Below are 18,721 nucleotides of genomic sequence, written 5' to 3'. Positions count from 1 at the left end.
CTGTCCTCAGCTTGCGCAGCTCAAGTAGCAAACTGGCCCAGCTGACGCTGGAGCAGATCCTGGAGCACCTGGACAACCTCCGGCTCAACCTGACCAACACCAAACAGAACTGTATGTGGGCCGGGCCAGGGCTCTTCTCCGCGCCCGGCGGGAGGGGCTGCCTGGCCACCGGCGGGCGGAGCTGGGAGATAGGGGGCAGGCGACAGGTTGGCAGCATGGTTGCTCCTGAGTGCCTGGGATGGGGTGAGGCCGTCAGGGTCCGGGACCCTGTGGTGCTCTGTGCCGTACAGACGCATTGCTGGAGCCCTGATCCACTGCAGGGTGATGGGCAGCGAGCCCACATCCCTGCAGGGTTTCCTTTCTTAGCACCATGGCTGGAGGGGCACTGCCCTCCCCTTCTCCCCCCATGGAATCGCTGGCTCCAGCCTGGCTCGGGTCAGCAGAAACTGGGAGGGACATCCAGGCTCTGGCCTCTGGTGCTGCCTCCTGGGACAAGAGCGCTTCCTTCACCCACTGGGCTGGGATTCTGTGCCGTGGGGCTTGGCCCCTTCCTCCTCCACATAGTTACCCAGCCCTGTACACGTGGGGAGCCAAGGTACAGAGATGGGACGGAGCCTGGCGGGTGGGACCCAGCCATCGGTCAGTGCTGGAGGGACAGCCCTCCAGACTCAGCCAGGCAGAAGGGCTTGCTCCATGCCACTGGCCAGCAGTGGGGCTGGTAGGGTAGGGCTCTGACTGGCCTTTCCTCTCCCTGCCTTCCAGTTTTCAGCCAAACGCCGATCCTGCAGGCGCTGCAGCATGTCCAGGCCAGCTGCGACGAAGCCCACAAGATGAAGTGAGTGCAGCCCCGTCATCGACCCGCTCGCTGCCCCCGGGTGCAAAGCAGGGTGGCTCAGTGGGGCGTGCTGGGAGTGCACCCAGTCGCAAGCTTCAGCAATAAACTCAAGCTGTGTGTTCCAGCCCAGGCCCCCTCGTGCAGCCAGGCAGGAACCAGCCTGCATGTGCCCCGTGTGTTGCTATGGGGCCTGGGGCTGTGCCGCTGGCTCTGGGCCTGGAGGTGGGGGGCGGGGAGAGTCCCCGAGCTGCTACTTCTGCTTGGCCCAGAGACATGGGCTGGGCCCCGGCCTTGCTAGCTGGTTCCCCTTGTGCTCTCCCAGCCTCAGGACCCAGGGCTTTGCGCTGTCCCTAGAGTCCAGGGCTACGCACTGGGCTTCACGCAGCCTGTCACCCGGGGCAAGCGGGGGTGACGTGGGGTGTCCAGAGAGCTGGGGCAACACGGGGGAGTGACGGGCCAGGAGGGAGCAGAGCTGGGGAGCTAGTGCAGCTAAGGGGACCTGAATTGCTCTGTCGAGCTCTGGGGTGGGGCTGGGGGTGCCCAGAGCCTGACCCCACCCTGCTTGCTCTCGGTCCAGGTTCAGCGACCTCTTCTCCCTGGCAGAAGAGTACGAGGACTCCTCCAGCAAGCCCCCGAAGAGCCGCCGGAAGGCCGCGTTGTCCAGCCCCCGCAGCCGGAAGAACGCCGCCCAGCCAGCCAACAACGAGGAGGAGTCTGCCTCCAGCAGCGCCTCGGTGAGTGCCGCCCCAAGGGGCCCTCTGGAGAGCTGGGGCACGGCACCACGCGGGGTCCCGGCCATGGAGCGAGGGGCGGCTGGGCACGTCCAGCAGCCCTCGCCCCACTGGGCTCCAGGGCAGGGCTGCAGCGCGCTCAGCGGGGTTCCTGTGCTTTCCCTGGCTCCTTCCCCTGGATAGGGGGCTCCTGCTCCCCTGTACCTTCTTCCTCTGGTGGGGACAGGTGGGTACTGCCGTCAGCCATGCCAGCTCCGGGGGCTGCTGCTGGACACAGCCATCGCGGCCCCAGGGCTCTGCCACAGCCCTGCTCAATGGGGCAAGGATCCCACTGACCCCAGCCTCACCGGCAGCACCCACGGAGGGTCACCCCCACCAGGCCTTGCCCCTCTGCCCACCCAGCAGTGTCCATGACTGCCGTCAGCCCCCAACCGGGCCCTGCCGTCCCCACCCCCACCGGTCCCTCCCCCTCTGTCCGCCCGGCAGTGCCCGTGACGGCTGCCCCCTGCTCTCCCTTTCAGGAGGAAGAGGACACCAAGCCGAAACCCACCAAACGGAAACGGAAAGGCTCGTCCGCCGTGGGCTCGGACAGTGACTGAGGGGCGTGGCCCCGTGCCCAGCTCCACCCTGGCCCACTGTGGCAAGTGGCAGCAGCGGCTCTGGAAGTTCCTGCAAAGCAGCAGCAGCAGCCACCCCTGGTGGTTGTGGAGCAGCTGGGCAAAGCCGTCCCCAGGCTGGGAGCAAGCGAGGCGCCCGCTGTGTGTCTCTGGCTGCACCCACCACGTGACTGCAGCCTCCCGCCGGCAGCACGACGCTGCCAGCCCAGCCCCACCGGGCGTGACTTCAGTCCCTTTCTGACGGAATTGTGGGGTGACCGGCTGGAGCGAGCGCCCCTCTGCGTGGCCTCTGGGCGCCAGGCCGAGGGGCACGGCCCTGAGTCCCCAAGAGGGGGCAGCCAGGGTGATTCCAGCAGCAGGCGTGCCAGGCCCCTGCGTGCCGGGGGCTGGACAGGAAGCCAGACAGGCTGCAGAGCAAAGGTCTCCTATTTTCATATAAGAAGTGTAAATAAATAGTGAGAACTAGATTGCTGCTCCGAGATGCTTCCAGGAGAGGATGGCCTAGCAAACCAGCAGGGAACCCCAGGCTCACCTGTGCCATGGCAGCCAACGGCCTGGGGCACCTGCCACCGTTCCCTGGCCATGCTGGGTTAGTTCCCACCTGTGATTTTCACCACAATTCAGAGCCTGGGCCCTGCTGCAGCCTTTAGCTTCTGCCCCGGAGCGGGCACTGCCCAGGAAAGCACAGCCAGGGGGGCAGAGACCAGCACCCAGAGCCCATTCGCTGCTAGTGGGACGAGCTGGGGCTGGGAGTCCAAAAAGAGCCAAACCCCATGAGCAGCCACTGCCCCCCAATCTCTTCCCTGCGAGCCAGGCCCCCCAAGCTGGGAGAAGGAGCAGAGCACAGACCCAATGCGAACGGGCTGCACCGGTGCCGAAGACACCTGCTCGGCAGCACTGTTCACAGGCAGGTGGCCAGGACGCGAGGCTGGTGATTCAAAGCTCTTTCCCCAGAGAGTTTCACCTTTTAAAGTGTTTTTAAAACTACAATAAAACTGTCAAATGTTTTGTACAAAGTGCCCGTCTTGCCTGATGGTTTGTGCCTGTGGACAAGGCAGAGTGGCTGGCACAGGGACAGGCATCGTCTGCCTCTGGGTGGGCCTGGGGAGACCCCATTGGCTGTGCGTTCAAGTGAATGGCTCTTTTCTGGGCCACACCCCCCCCGAGCTTTGGCCCCCATGGTCAGCCAGTGCCTCCCCTGCAGAGCAGCTGGCCCCCGAGCCCCTTCCTGCTGCGTTGCAGACCCAGCCCGTGGGACACAGGCGAGTATTGTCCTCGCCGGGAAACCCACGGAGGCCCAGGCAGCTTGAGGAGACTTGCCCAAGGTCCCGCAGAGAGGCCAGGCCAGAGCTGGGAACAAAACAGTCATCCTGGCTCCCAGCCCCTTGCACTAACCACTGGACCCCATTCCTCTCCCAGAGCCGGGGAGAGAACCCAGAAGTCCTGGCTCCCGGTGTCCTGCTCTAGCCCCAGGATGCTGCTGCCCGGCTTTGGCCGGCCCAGGAGACAAGCCGCTCCTGCAGCGCACGGGGTCGAATGGTGCCAGGGCAGAGGCCCTCGGTGGGCACTGCGCCGCGTGGGACTCGGCCTGTGAGTATTGCCACTTCCTTGCTGCGTGGTGGGTTTAGACGTGGCAGGCCCCTGTGGTGCCCCCGGCCCATCCCTCGGGCCGCTGACCGTAGTCCTGTTAGCCCAGCCGTCACGCCGCGCATGTGCCATTTCTCCCTGCCTCCCTTCCAGGGCCGCTGCCCAGCCCAGCTGCCAAGGGGAAGAACCTGCCAAACTCCCTGCTCAGGACAAGCCAGCCCCTTCCCGGGGCAGGCTGGGCAGGGACTGCCCGGGCCATGGGGGGAAGCGGGGCAGTGGGAGGCCTGGGTACGAGGAGACTCTGGGCTGTGGGGCAGGGAGGGAACACAACTGGCCTGTGCTGGGGAGGTTCTTGGGCCTGTGCGGCCCGCTGCAGCCCCGCTCGCAGCTGTTGCCCTGACATCAGGGCTCGGCCCAGGCTCCCTGGCAGCCCGAACTGCTCCAGCGTGGGCTGCTCGCATGTTTCCAGCTGTGGAAGCCGCCTAACCTTTCCCCTACTTCGTCTGGTTTCAGCTCCAAGCCACAGACCTCCTGGCGCCCGCCACTCGTGTGTTTCTCCTTCGAGCAGCAGATGTTGGGAATGCGGCAGGAAAACCCCCGCGCCGCCTTCTCCTGCTCAGCCCTGCTCCGAATGCCTGCCCGGGGGAGCGAGCTGTGGCTTGTCGGCCCCCCGCAGAAAGGCAAAGGCGTTTTTCACCTCCCCAGTCCCCTCCTCCCTGAAAAGTCCATCTGGGAATCAGAGCTTCAGTGGACAGGAGCCTAGACCCGGGCAGACCGAGGGCAGGGACGAGGGGGCGGCCATGGCCGTTTGCACAGCGCCTGCCTTGGGGGGAGACTGCAAAAGCTGCTTGAAACCGACTGGGGGAGGAGAGGCGTAGAGATGCATCAGCAGGCAGAATGCGGGTGCACCGCCCAACCCGGGGCAGAGGGTGGCTGGGGGGGGGGACCTTGCTATAGTTAATCCCGCCTGGCACCATGCCCTCGCGGTTACCCCTCTGGTTTGCACAGGGGCTGCTTGGCCACCCCCATCCACGAGGCAGATCCGCGTCCCCTGGCACGAGCCAGGCATGGGCAGCTCGCTGCAGCCAGCCAGAGATTTCTCATGTGGCTCCCATTAGGAAAAGCTGTGGGAGCCCTGCGCTTTGCCCCTGAGCCGAATGCAGCCCCCAGGCCGGCTGGGCGTGAGCTGGGGAAAAGTTCCCTGCTTTCCGCTGACTCACAGGGCTGGGCTTGGGGCTGGCCGAGGAGCTGGCAAGGATGCAAGGGCTGTTTGCTCCCAGCTCAGGCTGTGCATGGGGCGGCCCAGAGTGGGGCAGTGATGGGGCCAGGGTTCAGGTCAGCCCAGCCTCCGCTGCAGGGGGTGCATGGAACTATCCCCTCAGCCTGGCTGTGTTGCCAGCATCTTGCTGGGCCTAGCTCGATGCTGGCAGGAAAACGGGCCGGAGCCAGGGTGAGATAAGGGCCCCTGACGCTACCCGCACAGTGCAAGACGGTCCCAGCCCTGGGGAGCTCAGCCGTCAGATGCAGGGCCCCTGGGTCTGCCCAGTTTACAGCCGGAGCGCTGCTCCCCGGGGCAGCTCTGTCCCTCTGCAGGCCCGGGCTGGGGCCGCCTCCCCCTGCTCAGACCATGCGCTTGGGCTTTGCACCGCCTCTTCCGCAGGGTTGGTTCCCCTGGCTGTCCGACAGCCGGACTCCCACGTGCCCCCAGCTCCCGCTGTGCCCTCCTCCAGGGCAGGCCTGTGCTACCCGCTGTCTGTAGCCCTGCGCCCTGCTGGGTTTGGCTCCTCCCAGAGTCCTCTAGCACTGGGCCAAAAATGGGGATCCAGGACTTCTTCACAGTGCAGGGCCCTGTACGGGGCCCAGACCAGCCCCCTCCCTGCAGCGGGGCCGGGCCCAGCCCCACCTCTCGGGCCAGGGCAAGATGGGGCAACAGCTTTGCCCAAAGTTTCCTTGTTGCAGCCAACCCAGTGCAGCACGGCTGGTACCTGGGCCCTGCCAGCTCCGGCTCCGCAGGGGACGTGGGTGCTCTTCTCCTCACGTTGGCACCAGAATCAGGGCGCCACATCCCTTCCTGCCCATGCCGTGGCAAACCTCTGCCCAGGCCAAGCCCAGAGGGACGCTAAAGCAATTGGGGGCAGGTTAAATACAAGGATCTTGCTGGGGCCTGGACAGAGGAGGGGAAGGTCTGGTGTGGCCCCATCTCCACAGTAGCCAAGTCCTTCCCCATCTTCCCCGTGTTTAGTACCTGCCCAGGGAGCTGGGCTGAGCCGAGCCCCTGTCTCCCAAGGACTCCTAGTGCCCATGGGCAGAGGGTACAGGGCGCAGAGGGGTTACAGGCATCCCCTGGGTCTGGGCGTGACAGACCCCTCCCAGAAGGTCTCTGAAAGCCAGCATCACATGGGTCACCACAGGCACTGCCCGGTGTCCGTGCTGCTAAGGTGGCAGGAGACCCGTGTGCACCCTGGAAATTGTGTGCTCGGGCCTTGTGCTTAAAGGCAGGTCAGGCCAAAGTCCCAGGCCCTGAGACAGGCTCCGCCAGCCGGGAGCCAAGTACCGACCTGGCTGACCAGGGTGCGGCATGTGGCTTATGCAGGAGCCTGGCTGGCCCATGGAGTCAGCTGCCAAGGAAGAGATGGAAGGGGCCTCCGCCAAAGAACGTACCTGGCAGGGACGGATGCTGGGGACCCTGGTTGCAGGTACAGAGCAGAGCTCTGGACCGTCTGGTCTAACGGAGCAAGGGGTGCAGAGGGAGGCCCTGCTGCCCAGGACCCGCTCTAGGCCCCAGGAAAGCAGGCACGTGCTGGGGGTGGCACATTTCCAGGGGCGGCATTCTGGCCGCCCCCTCTTTTTTTTGGAAAAATCCGCCAATGTACGGAAAAAAAAATACAGGAAGATCAAAACCATCTCCAGTAATGCAATAGGAGCATGACATGAAAAATATCGTATCACATCTTGACACGGTCGCTCATAACGTGAATGTGCGTAAATGTGTAAGCGTTAACGGTTCTTGATCAACTAAATCAGGAATCACGATTGCTTGTGTGTACATTCGTGCCAATTTCCGTGTCATGTCGATGCCAGCGGCTAAAGGGCTCAAATGCTGGGACGAAAACGACTTTCCGGAGCTGCCTACCGGCCACAAAGAGAGAAACGGCAAAAAGCATTAGAAAAACTCTCTCGTACTCCAAATAAGTATTTTTTAAAAGTCTACAGTCAAGGAGAAAGCTCTAAGCAATGCCTTGAAAGTGATTCTTCACCAACTGATGAAGACCACTCGAAGCAAAGATTATCTTTATCAACTGATAAAGTCGAACAACAATCCGACCAAAGATTATCTTCCCTACCTGATGAAGACGGATGTTTCTATTGTATTTTAGAGGGTGCTATAACTTCCACAGCAGAACGATTTTGTCAGTCGCAGGGTCACTGTGAAACTTTTGCGTTTTTATACGATATTGGAAATATTAAAAATCAGTTTTCCCAAGACGACGCCCTGAAGCATGGCCAAGGCCTGCATTTTGCGCTCCCTGCTGCTGGGTTTTCATTTTTATTTCATTTTAAACACCACAACACTGCAAAGTGCAAACTGTAAAAGCCACAACAAAGCTAGAGCCGGCCCTGCTGCCACCCACCCGAGGGAGACGCTGCCCGCGGGCGAGGCCGTTGGAGAGGAGGGTCTCAGCCAGGCTGGGGAGAAGGACTTGGGGGCAGGCAGGACTCCAGTAGCCAAGCGGGGTTCGGGGCCCTGCCCGGGGAGGACTGGGTTTGTGGGTGCCCCGGGGTTTCCATGAACCCCGCTGGCTTTTCCTCCCCTCTCTGCTGGGTGTGGAAACTGGATTCTTGTTCTCCCTGGAAGCCCAGCTGGGCGCCAAGTGGCCGGGGTTGCCCCGCAGGGGCTGTGCTGGCCCCGGGGACCGGCCGGGCCAGGGGTGGCCCGTGGCTGGCGTGTATCTACGGCGGGGTACGGCAGCACCCAGGCGGGGGGCACTGCCCGGCCAGGGGGAAGCAGGCGCCTCCCGGCCCTGGGGAGCTCTCAGCTCCCCGCTCCACAGCTGGGAACCGAGCCCCGGGGCCCCTCTCCTGCGCCAGCTCCCGCCGGGAACGCGGGGCGCGGAGCCGGCTCGCCACTGGAGCGACCCCCCCGGCCCTGCTCTGGGCCCCCCCCCGCCCGGGGGCGCGCCCAGCCTCCGCGCGGGGCCCGGCCCCCTTCTCCTCCCGGGGCGCGCAGGCTCCTGCCCCGCCCCTGCGCGCCCCCGCGCCCGGCCAGCCCCAGCCCGGCTCCGGCTCCGGCTCCGGCGGCGGCGGCATGTACCTGGCCGGGGCGGCGGCGGCGGCGGCCGCGCTCCTCTGGCTCCAGCGGCGGCTCTGGCCGCACCTGTGGGCGGACGCGCGGTTCCTGCTGCGGGCGCTGCGCTGCCGGCGCCGGGTGCTGCGGGGCGCGGCGGGCTCCAGCCTGGCCCAGCGCTTCGCCAGCCTGGCGCGGGCGGCCCCGCAGCGGCTCTTCCTGCGCTTCGAGGCGCGGAGCTTCAGCTACGGGCAGGCGGAGCGGGCGAGCCGGCGGGTGGCGAACGCGCTGCGCGCCTGGCGCGGCCCCGGGGGGCCCCTGCTGCCCGGCCAGACCGTGGCGCTGCTGGTGGGCAACGAGCCCGGCTTCGTGTGGGCCTGGCTGGGGCTGGCCCGGCTGGGGGCCGTGCCCGCCTTCCTGGGCACCGGCCTGCGCCGCGGGGCGCTGCTGCACTGTCTGCGGGGCTGCGGGGCGCGGGCGCTGCTGGTGGCGCGCGGTGAGTGCGGGCGCGGGGGGCGCGGCGGGGGTAAGGGGGAGCCCGGGGGGCGCGCGGCGGGGGTAAGGGGGAGCGCGGGGGGAGCCCGGGGGGGGGTAAGGGGGAGCGCGGGGGGAGCCCGGGGGGGTAAGGGGGAGCCCGGGGGGCGCGCGCGGCGGGAGTAAGGGGGAGCCCGGGGGGCGCGCGGCGGGGGTAAGGGGGAGCGCGGGGGGAGCCCGGGGGGGGTAAGGGGGAGCGCGGGGCGCGCGCGGCGGGGGTAAGGGGGAGCCCGGGGGGCGCGCGCGGCGGGGGTAAGGGGGAGCCCGGGGGGCGCGCGCGGCGGGGGTAAGGGGGGCGCGCGGGGGGGACCCGGGGGACGGAGGCGGGAGATGGAGGAACCAGGCGTGGGGGGGGAGGGGTGGATTGTGGTTCTCGGGGGGGGGCGTCCCAGAGGTCACTTGATAAACTAGCCTCACCCAAAGGATCATGGGGGGACGGGACACCCTGCCCGGTCTGGGTGTTATGGGGAGCAAGGGAGCAAAAAGCTGCCCACCCCGACCCTTGCCACGGGACCCGGCTTCCTGCTGTGACCAACTGCGGGCCCCTGGGCAGCTGCCTCTGCACCCTGTGGCCCGGCTGGGGACTGGACTGGCTCTTCCCCACCCGCCCAGCCCCAGAGCCCTGAACATGGGACGTAGTTGGGGCCAGGTTTTGGAGAGAGCCCAGCATGGGGCCAGCAGGTGCCCACTGGGTGCCGGGCAGGGGCTGGGTGCTCTGTACCCGCTGGGTGCCGGGCAGGGGCTGGGTGCTCTGTACCCGCTGGGTGCCGGGGACGTGTTGGGTGCTCTGTACCCGCTGGGTGCCGGGGACGTGTTGGGTGCTCTGTACCCGCTGGGTGCCGGGCAGGGGCTGGGTGCTTGGCCCTTGGAAATCTCACCCCAAATGAGGGCGAATGCTGGGTGCTCTGGGGTCCTCTCAGTGCCATGACACTTGACTCCTGCTGTAGACGGTTTTGGTACCGAAGGGGGGACAGGCAAGGCCCGTGACTCTGCAGGGACCCCCATGAGCCCCGCACCGCTGGGGCTGGGCCTGAGAGGCAGAACAGGCAGGGTCTCCAGCCAGCGCTTTCGGCAGGAGCTTTGGGCTCCCAAGTGGAGTCAACGCTGCTCCCTGTGCAGCCTCCCTACCTGGGCCCCGAAACCACAAGGCCCGTGTGAAACCCTTGGCCTGAAACCTTGGCATTAAAGCTCCTGCGGGGCCAGGTGCTCCTGGGCTGGCTGGGCACTGAGGTGGCTCCTTGGCATGGCTCTGAAAGCCCCAGCTCCTGCGGGGCCAGGTGCTCCTGGCATTGCCCAGTCGGGCAGGCAGGTCTCTCATGTGTCCCTGGCTCCCCAAAGGCCCCGGGTACAGAGGCAACCTCCTCACTGGTCACCATGGGCAGGGGCCCAGGGTCTGGGGCCCGGTGTCTGCACTGCCTCGATAGGGCCAGGGCCTGTGTGGTGCCATGTTTGCAAAGTCGCCGTGCCACGGGGGACGGGCACTGGCTCTGTCTGAGCAGCACCCAGCCCGACAGGGCCCTGCAATCTCCCCCGGGGCCCCGCAGCTCGGCCTGGCCGGACAGGGCCCTGATCCGGGCTGACGCCTCTCGTGTTGCCTTGCTATAAACCTAGGACTTGACCATGGCTCTGCTCAGGCCTGGGCAGAGCCAGGCTCTCGTTAATGCCACTTCTGCAAACTCTTCGCCAGGCTGGGCTGGAAGAACCTTTTAAAAGAAGTTTGAGGGAAGTTCTCCCGTGTGCCCCTCCCCCCACGTGCCCCACCCTTCCCCCGCCAGCCGCTGTGCTGTGGCAGTAGGAAGTTTTTCCAGGAAGATGAGCCCCAGCCACGTTGTTTGACTTCCTTAAAGCCGAGAGCCCCAAGTGGGTGGATCCGCAGTCTGGCTCCTTGGACCCACGGCTGCCTGGGCCCAGCACAGAGCAGGTCCCGAGCGCTGGCCGGGCTGGGGCTGGGGCTGCTGTGGGTCGCTGGCGTCCCACAGCCCAGATGGGTTCGTTAGTGCTCCTGTCCCTGTGACGCGGGGCGCTCTGTGCAGGGAGCAGGGATGGGGGAGGGGAGCTGGCTTTGAGGGGAATTCGGTGCCTGGGGGGCCCAACCAGGACGTGCCAGGTGTGGGGCTTTAGGATGAGCCGGCTGGGGCAGGGCAGAGTCGTGCGGTGTTTGCTGTGGGGCTGGGTCTCGGTGTAGGCAGAGTGGGGGTATCCCTGGGGGCCGCCTGGCATCTGGGTCTGAAATCAGGGCACCCTCCTGGCATTGGAGCTGGGCCAGGAGCCGCATTAACTCCGCGATTGTATCGCCCCTCTGCAGAGCCCTGCCCCACCTGGGAGCAGCCCAGACCCCCCCAGCTCGGTTCACACCGACAACTTGAATAACTGTAATTAACGCAGCAACATGGCGCTTGGCCCGAGCCACCTTCTGGCGTTGCCTAACGAGCTGGAAGTCATCGCAGTAATTGCTACCGCTCCAGGGCTTTAATGATGATTTAATTGGTGACAATTTGGCATCCTCTGCGGGGCGGGGAAGGCGGCCGGACGGGACCGGCGGGGGCAAATCCTGCCACGGCTCAGCCAGGCGCGGATGCTGCGTGGCCTGGAGCTGAACCCACTCTGGGGAGCTCACGAGAAACACGCGGCTCCGTTGCTGGGGCCAGACAGGATCCCGAACCCACTGCCCTCGGGTCAGGAATGGCCGGATCTAGCCCTGAGCTGGGCCTGGGCCAAATCCGCAGCCGGTGCAAATCAGTGATGCCCTTCGGCCTGCAGCGTGCCAGCGGGGCAGAGACCGCGGGGACGGAGAGTTTAGAGGGGAGAAGCCTTTGTCCCACTGAGCTAACCCTGCTCCGGCCTGGCCTGGCACGCTGGCCCCTGCCCTGCTGGTGGGCTCTGGTCCCCCTTGCCCGCCCAGCCCCTCGTCCCTGGCATACAGCTCAGAGCACAGCCTCTCTCCTCGCCCTTGGGAGACGGCCCATCCCTCCCCACGTCTGGGTCCGTCTCCGTCCATCCGTCACTGCCATTTTCCGGCCCTCCCCCCATGGCTCATTACTCTCCTTTCCCCTTAACGACGGGGCACCGCAGAGGGCGGGGGTCTCGCCCCAGCCACGGGGCAGGGCCCCTGGCCTGTGAATCGGGCATTGTCTGCTGCCCTGTGCGGTGTCTGCTCCAGTCATTGGGTGGGATGAAGGAGGCCCCATCTCGGGCAGCGCCAGCTGGCCATGACTTTGGCACCGGGCTGTGGCCGTCTGGCAGCTACACCCCAGGGCAAACGGATGGCCCTGCCCCAGAGCTCATGCTCTCCCCCTCCCCGCAGATCTGTGTGACTCTGTGGAGCCCCTGCTGCCCACCCTGCAGGAGCTGGGCATTGTGGTGTGGGTGTGGGGCCCGGGCCCCTGCCCGCCGGGGGTTACCAGCCTGCAGGAGCTGGTGGAGGAAGCATCCGAAGAGCCGGTGCCCCCAGACTTATCCACGCCCAGGGACATGATGGACACCTGCCTCTACATCTTCACCTCGGGCACCACAGGTGGGGCCCCACCGCTGCCCCCAGGCCCAGGGCTCCCTGCAGGGCGGGGGCTGTGGGCCAGAGTGAGGGGCATCCACCGCATGGGCGGGGGTGGGAAAGGGTCAGCCTGGTGCTCTCTGGTGCCTGCAGACTCTGCCCCTTCCCAAGCCCTGAGGTTGCAGGAGCAGGGCCCGGTTCAGGGGCTCAGGGGCAGTCTGTGCCCGCTCCGTGCCCCGATGCAGGGATCCCTGCTCTGGCTTCTCTGTGCATCTGGGGAGCTCCTTGGCATCAGGTGGCCGTGGGGCCGGGATGAACAATGGGGACGGCGGGGGGGGCTTCGGGGCCCCTGGCTCTGCAGCTGTGGGGGGATGGGGCAGTTTAAATGCAGACCACTCAGTGCCATCGGGGCTCAGGCCAGCTGCTGAGCAGGGCCTGAGGGGAGCAACAAGTGTGGGGCATCCCTCAGGGTGGGAAGCCGGGGGGCATGCCCAGCTTGAGGGGGCCCATCTGTGGGGACTCACCCGGAGCAGCTGGGGGGGCGCTGACCTGACCCCACTCCCCTGTGGGTTGGGCACCGGGGAGCCAGGAGCCTGGGCTGGGGCCTGGGGCATGGAGTGATCCCTGTCTCCCCCCACCGCAGGGCTGCCCAAGGCTGCCCGCATCAGCCACCACAAGTCCATCATGTGCCTTGGCTTCTACCGCCTGGTGGGGGCCTCCAGCAAGGACGTGATCTACGTGGCTCTGCCCCTGTACCACATGTCGGGCTCCCTGCTGGGCATCGTCGGCTGCATCGGGATCGGTGAGCAGGGCAGGAGGGGACCTGTCTGGGTCTGGGCTTCCCCTGGCGGTGGTTGGGGGCTTGGCACCAAGGGGAAAATAATCTCAACTGTCCATACCCGGTGCGGGGGTCTGATGAGCTGTTCCCCCGCTGGAGAGAGGTGCCGGAGCTGCGTAGCTCCCTGAGCAGGGGCGCGAATGGTGTTAGGAGCAGTTGGGAAAGAGACAGATAAATAAGTCGGAAAATATCCCAATGCCACTATAGAAATCCCTGGGCCACCCACACCATGAACACGGCCTGTGGGTCTGGTCGGCCCATCTCCACCAAGATGCGTTAGAATTGGAAAAGGTGCCGAGCAGGGCAACACCATGCTCAGGGGGCTGGAGCAGCTTCCATCTGAGCAGAGATGAGTCAACCTGGGACTGTCCAGCTCAGAAAAGAGCCGGCGAAGGGGGGGATATGCTAGAGGTCTATAAAATCATGCCTGGGCTGGAGACAGTGACTAGGGAAGTGTTATTTACCCCTTCACATAACACAAGAACCAGGGGTCACCCAAAGAAATTAACAGGCAGCGGGTTTAAAACACACACGGAAATACTTCTTCACACAGTCAATCCGTGGAACTCATCGCCGGGGATGTTGTAAAGGCCAAAAGTATAACTGGGTTCAAAAAAGAATGAGAAGGTCATGGAGGATACGTCCATCAGTGGCTGTTCAGGGATGCGGCCCCCTGCTCTGGGTGTCCCTAAACCTCCGACTGCCAGAAGCTGGGTCCGGGTGACAGGCGATGATGAGTCACTCAAGACTTGGCCCGGTCTCTTCGTCCCTCTGAAGCGCCCGGCACCGGCCGCTGGCGGAAGACTGGGCACGGGGCAGCTGGACCATTGGTCTGACTCAGTCTGGCCGCTCAGATGTTCTTAAGCTTTTGAGGCCCATATTCCAGCAGGAAGGGGGGCCCCTGAGACTGCGGGGGCCCATCTGGGCCAGGGGAACGGTGCTGCAGCCATTAGAAACAAGGCCACTGAGCTCAGCGTGTCCATCCCTGGCTGCCTTGGGACCCGCCGGGCACCAGCCCCGCAGATCACCATAGTGGCAACAGTGACGCTTTGCCTGTCCCAGGGCGCTGGGCTCCTCGCCAGTAAGGCAGGATATGGACATCGAGAGAGGCTGGTACAGAACCCAGGAGTCCTGGTTCCCAGCCCCTCCCCCTGCCCTACCCCACTGGAGTCCACTCCCCTCCCAGAGCTGGAGACAGAGCCCAGGAGTCCTGGCTCTAACCAGTAGGCACGCTGCCTTGGCCCGGTGTCACCGTGGCCTGAGTGGGGAGGGTTGGTACCTGGCCCGTGGTGAGCCAGGGCCCCGGGGCAGTTCTCTGACAGCGCTCTCCCTGCCAGGTGCCACATGTGTGTTGAAGAGGAAGTTCTCAGCCAGCCAGTTCTGGGGCGACTGCCAGCACTACGGGGTGACGGTGTTCCAGTACATCGGGGAGCTGTGTCGCTACCTTGTCAACCAGCCCAAGGTCAGCGCCAGGAGCTGGGGGACCACGCGGTGCCAAGGATCGGGGCCCCTGCTGGGATTTGTACCCAGTTCCCTCCTGGATGCCCCCTTCTTAACGGTTCTGACCCCCGAGCACGGCCTGAGGCGCCCCAGCCTTGGGGTGGGAGGGGGCAGCTGGTCAGCACAGGGCCAGCAGGATGCCCAGAGCTGCGGGCACCATACGAGCACAAACCCTCCTGCCCACTGGGGCAGATGGGGGAAATGGAGGCCTGGTAGCGACAGGGCCAGGAACAGACCCTGCGCTGGCAGCAGGGCTGGGAGCCAGGATGCCTGGGTTCTGCCAGGATGCCTGGGTTCTGTCCCCAGCTCTGGGAGGGGGGTGGGCTCCAGAGGTTAGAGCAGCGGGGGCTGGGAGCCAGGGTTACTGAACAGGTTAAGATCCTGCATTAACCTCTGGTCTGGGGGGGGACGATCCCCTCGCTGAACCAGAGCCCCCCACCCCCGCCCCAGAGAGAAGGGGAGCGGAATCACAGCCTGCACCTGGCCGTGGGCAGTGGGCTGCGGCCCGACGTCTGGCGGGAATTCCTGCAGCGCTTCGGCAACATCCGCATCGTGGAGACCTACGGCATGACCGAGGGCAACATCACCTTCTTCAACTACACCAGCACCCTGGGGGCTGTGGGGCGCGGCAGCTTCCTCTACAAGGTGAGCAGGGCAGGGCCATCGCTGGGCAGGGGCTGCGGGTCGGGAGTGAGGGGCACCGGCAGGGCGGGGGGCTGCGGGTCGGGAGTGAGGGGCACCGGCAGGGCGGGGGCTGTGGGTCGGGAGTGAGGGGCACCGGCAGAGCATGGGGGGGGTCTCTGACTCTCTGCACCCCTTTCAGCTCTTCTCCCCCTTCGAGCTGGTGCGCTACGACGTGCTGCAGGGGGCGCCGGTGCGGGACGCGGCCGGATGGTGCCAGCGTGTCGGCCCAGGTGAGTGGCAGGGGCTGGCCGGAGGGGGGGACCGGCCAGCTGAGGCCCCTGCTCACCGCTGCCCCCCACAGGCGAGACGGGGCTGCTGATCGCGCCGGTGACGCCCCAGAACCCCTTCCTGGGCTACGCGGGCGGCAGGGAGCTCTCGGAGCACAAGGTGCTGCACGGGGTCTTCACCGCGGGAGACGCCTACTTCAACACGGGCGACCTCATGGTCCACGACGCTGCCCAGTTCGTGTATTTCCGGGACCGTACCGGGGACACCTACAGGTACCCCCAGAGAGCCCCCCTGCGCCATCCAGAGACCCTCCCTCAAGGATCCAGCCCCACCCTGTCCAGAGAGCCCCCTCCCGGTGCGCGCACCCCCTGTGCAGTTTGGGGAGCCCTTCGAACCCAGCGCCCCAGAGGGCAGGGCCCGGAGCCGCTGGTGTTTGTCCCTCTGGGGCCTGACGGGGCTGCTGGGTTCGGCCTCGTGCGCAGGGGCCTGACCCGGGTGGGCCCAGAACCTGGCCTGGCAGGATCCAGGTGCTTCTCCCAGTCCCCCCAGCGGGGGTGTCCCCGGGGTCGGGGGCTCTGGCTCTGCCCCGCTCAGGCTGCGCTTGCCCCCAGGTGGAAGGGTGAGAACGTGGCGACAACGGAGGTGGCCGAGGCTCTGGCCGCGCTGGACTCGCTGCAGGAAGTCAATGTCTACGGGGTCGCTGTGCCAGGTACCCCCCCAGCTGGGTTCCCCTTTCCCCCACTGCCCCCTCCCCTGCAGGCTGCTGCCAGGGGCTCCCCAGGAAAACGGGAAGCTGGGGGGGGGGGGTACAGCTGCCTCCTGGAGCCCAGTGGGAGAATGTCGGGGCAGGGAGGTTCTGTCCCTTCTGCCCCCCTCCCCCCCCGCACACACCAGTGTTCACTGCTCCCTCTCTCCCCCAGGGTACGAGGGCCGGGCTGGGATGGCTGCCATTGTCCTGCGGCCAGGCTGTGAGCTGGATGGGGCCCGGCTGTACAGCCACGTGGTGGAGTTCCTGCCCCCTTACGCCCGCCCCCGCTTCCTGAGAGTGCAGGTAATGCCCGCTGGGCACCAGGACCATGGCGGGGGGAGTTCAAACACCACCAGCCTCCCTGTCAAAAGCTTGGAAACGGCACCCCTGGGGCAAGATGCGGCTGCCTCTGGGGTGGGCATGAGGGCTCTTTGGGACAGGAAGTGACAAACATCCTAAATCCAGGTGGAGCTGCAGGGGTCACCTCATTAAAGCCCCAGACAACACATAGCAACTGCCCCTCCCCCCCGAATTGCCAGAGCGCCCCCCGCCCCCCAGGGCACCAAGCACAGCAGCTTGGGCCGGGTGAAGCTGTATGGGGGGGGATTCTGGCAGCTTAAAGGACCTGAGCAAAGACCCAGGAATCCAGGCCAGGGGGGTGTCAGCCAGCGGGAGCCCCCAGCCTCTGGCACTCGCACCCGGGAGCTCTGACCCCCCTTGCCTCCGGCAGTCCCCCCCGTCCCTGCAGTGCATCTCATGCCAGGAGCAATGCCCCCTGCCCCCAGCCGCGCTCTGACATGCACGTCTCCCTGGCAGGATCACCTGGCCACGACCCAGACCTTCAAACAGCACAAGGTGCGTCTGGTCAGCGAGGGCTGCGACCCCACGCGCCTCCCAGACCCACTGTACCTGCTGGACGACGCCTCGGAGGCCTACGTGCCCCTGACCCCGCGGCTCTGGGAGGGCGTCATCTCGGGGGCTGTCCGGATATAACCCCCCCCCGCCTCGGGCGCCCTCTGGCTGGGGGTCACCTGGGGAGACTACAAGTCCCAGCATGCATGGCTCAGCACCGTTGCATGTTGGGAGCTGTAGTCCCACCTGGGCGCTTTGCTCCCTGCTGCTGCTTGGCCAGGGCCAGGGCTCTGGGGTGCTGCCTGCCCCCGGGGGGGAACAGGGGGAAACAGGGCTCAGGTGGCTGCAGGGAAGGATTTTTTCCCCTGTTGCGCCCTGCCCCCACTGCACCCCATGTTTTTCACCTCCTAGCCCCCCATCTCCTGCGCACACCCCACTCCTCTGCCCCAGGAGGCTGGAAGCTGGGAGCTTGGCCGTCTCGTCCTGGCTCCCCCATGCCTGTCTCCAGCAGGGCGGCTCCATGGGTGCCGGCTGGGAGCTGTGCCTGGGATTTGCTGGGCGGTGCCCTCCGTCCCCCCTCCCCTCACTCGGGGGCGGCTCTCCCCTCACAGGATCTCAGCTCCGGACGGGCTCCTGGCCTGGGGTGTTGGGGCAAGGGAGCTGCCTGGGTGCTGCAGGGTCACACAGTGTGGGGGGCGCTGGGCGGGGACCCCAGGGAGCTGGATTCGGATCCTGGCTCCACCGTGACTTGGGGTGGCCTCGGGCTGGTCGCTGAGCTCCCAGCTGGGCCTTGGGGGAACAGCGCTGCCTCCCCGCAGCCGGATCTGGCTGGGCTGTTCCGACTGCGAGATGGGCCGGCAGGGACCGACCCTGGCTGCAGCCTGGACGCTTTGTGTCCAAGGACTCGCCAGGCGTCCTTTGCTCTCGGGGCCTTGGGGAGGGAGGTGACCAGGGTGGTGGGAGGTGCCGAGGAGGGGAGGTTTGTACTTTTTATACCTTTTGGCAAATAAAACATTTTTAACAAAGCTTGTTGCTCTCTCGTGCCCCCCCCCCTTTGCCCCTGGAGCTGGGAGCCCCCCTTTGCCCCCCAGTGGCTCCCTCTGGCACTGGGTGTTCTGACCCCACAGCTGTGGCTGGGTAGGGTTAGGGTACGTCAGTTCTGCAGGTTTTGTCTGCCTGGGGGTCAGTTTAAGGGCCCCCCCGAGGCTGCCCAGGGAAGGGGGATGCAGAGGCAGGACACAGGCCAAGCCCAGAGCCTCATCCCAGGCATCTGCATCTCCCCCATTGGCCTCCAGTCTCCGGCCTTGGACCAGTGGGTGGAGGGGAGCTGGAGCGTCCCCAGCGACCCCCCCTCCGTGCCCAGCCTGCCCACGGGTGGCAGCAGGACAGGCAGGGACATGATTGGGCCACCCCCAAGTTCCAGGCACCCGCCTGCACATTGAATCTGCCCTGGGCTGGGCTTGGGCAGTCGGTTGCACCCTGGTCCATGGGACACAATCTCCTCCCCGGCAGCCTGCTAGACACGAGAGCTGGGCCCCACGAACCGGGTCCCTGCCCGGGCATCACTAGGGCTCCATGGAGGTGCCCCCTCCCCCAGCCCCTGCATATGCACTGGGCCTGCCGGCTGGGTCCACCCTGTGGAACTCTCTGCCACTGGAAACATGAATGAGCAGAGCCACGTGGCAGCCGGACCTTGGCCATCCCCAAATTAGCCCCTGTGCATGCCCCCCATCCCACCCACCCTCCTCAGCTGTTCAGACTCCTGCAGGCTCGAGGGGGGGGGTGTCTCTAG

At 65.9% G+C, this 18,721-nt stretch overlaps 2 protein-coding genes and 1 long non-coding RNA gene across 4 annotated transcripts in view; 2 read left to right on the top strand and 1 right to left on the bottom strand.

The window, feature by feature from the left end:
- Positions 1 to 3,200, top strand: part of INTS3 (integrator complex subunit 3) — a 70,096-nt gene extending 66,896 nt beyond the window's left edge. Inside the window, exons 27-30 of the mRNA XM_084613807.1 lie at positions 11 to 111; positions 763 to 835; positions 1,413 to 1,569; positions 2,088 to 3,200. Coding sequence (XP_084469933.1) covers positions 11 to 111; positions 763 to 835; positions 1,413 to 1,569; positions 2,088 to 2,165 — 409 coding nt within the window. The 3' untranslated portion in view covers positions 2,166 to 3,200. The remainder of the gene's footprint in view (positions 1 to 10; positions 112 to 762; positions 836 to 1,412; positions 1,570 to 2,087) is intronic.
- A 3,464-nt stretch (positions 3,201 to 6,664) lies between these two features.
- LOC311512306 lies at positions 6,665 to 8,172 on the bottom strand. The gene is made up of 2 exons (XR_014709437.1): positions 8,083 to 8,172; positions 6,665 to 6,899 (listed from the first exon to the last, which is right to left on the bottom strand). It is a non-coding gene; the product is annotated as an uncharacterized lncRNA (long non-coding RNA).
- On the top strand, positions 8,019 to 17,327 carry SLC27A3 (solute carrier family 27 member 3). 2 transcript variants are annotated; one of them, XM_084613453.1, is made up of 10 exons: positions 8,023 to 8,551; positions 11,894 to 12,103; positions 12,723 to 12,881; positions 14,255 to 14,379; positions 14,868 to 15,062; positions 15,241 to 15,331; positions 15,403 to 15,601; positions 15,941 to 16,038; positions 16,250 to 16,380; positions 16,894 to 17,327. In XM_084613453.1, the coding sequence occupies exons 1-10, from the start codon at positions 8,077 to 8,079 to the stop codon at positions 17,068 to 17,070; spliced, it is 1,860 nt and encodes a 619-aa protein (XP_084469579.1). In that variant the 5' UTR covers positions 8,023 to 8,076; the 3' UTR covers positions 17,071 to 17,327. The 2 variants fall into 2 exon arrangements, 1 of the variants encoding a protein (XP_084469579.1); XR_014709436.1 differs by lacking the exon at positions 15,941 to 16,038 and having other exon boundaries at positions 8,019 to 8,551; positions 16,894 to 17,031.
- Positions 17,328 to 18,721: the final 1,394 nt, after the last annotated feature.

Source organism: Lepidochelys olivacea (genome assembly GCF_965140295.1).
Source record: "Lepidochelys olivacea isolate rLepOli2 genome assembly, chromosome: 24".
NCBI classification, from domain to species: Eukaryota; Metazoa; Chordata; order Testudines; family Cheloniidae; genus Lepidochelys; species Lepidochelys olivacea.
This window is presented reverse-complemented; position numbering and strand designations above follow the sequence as displayed.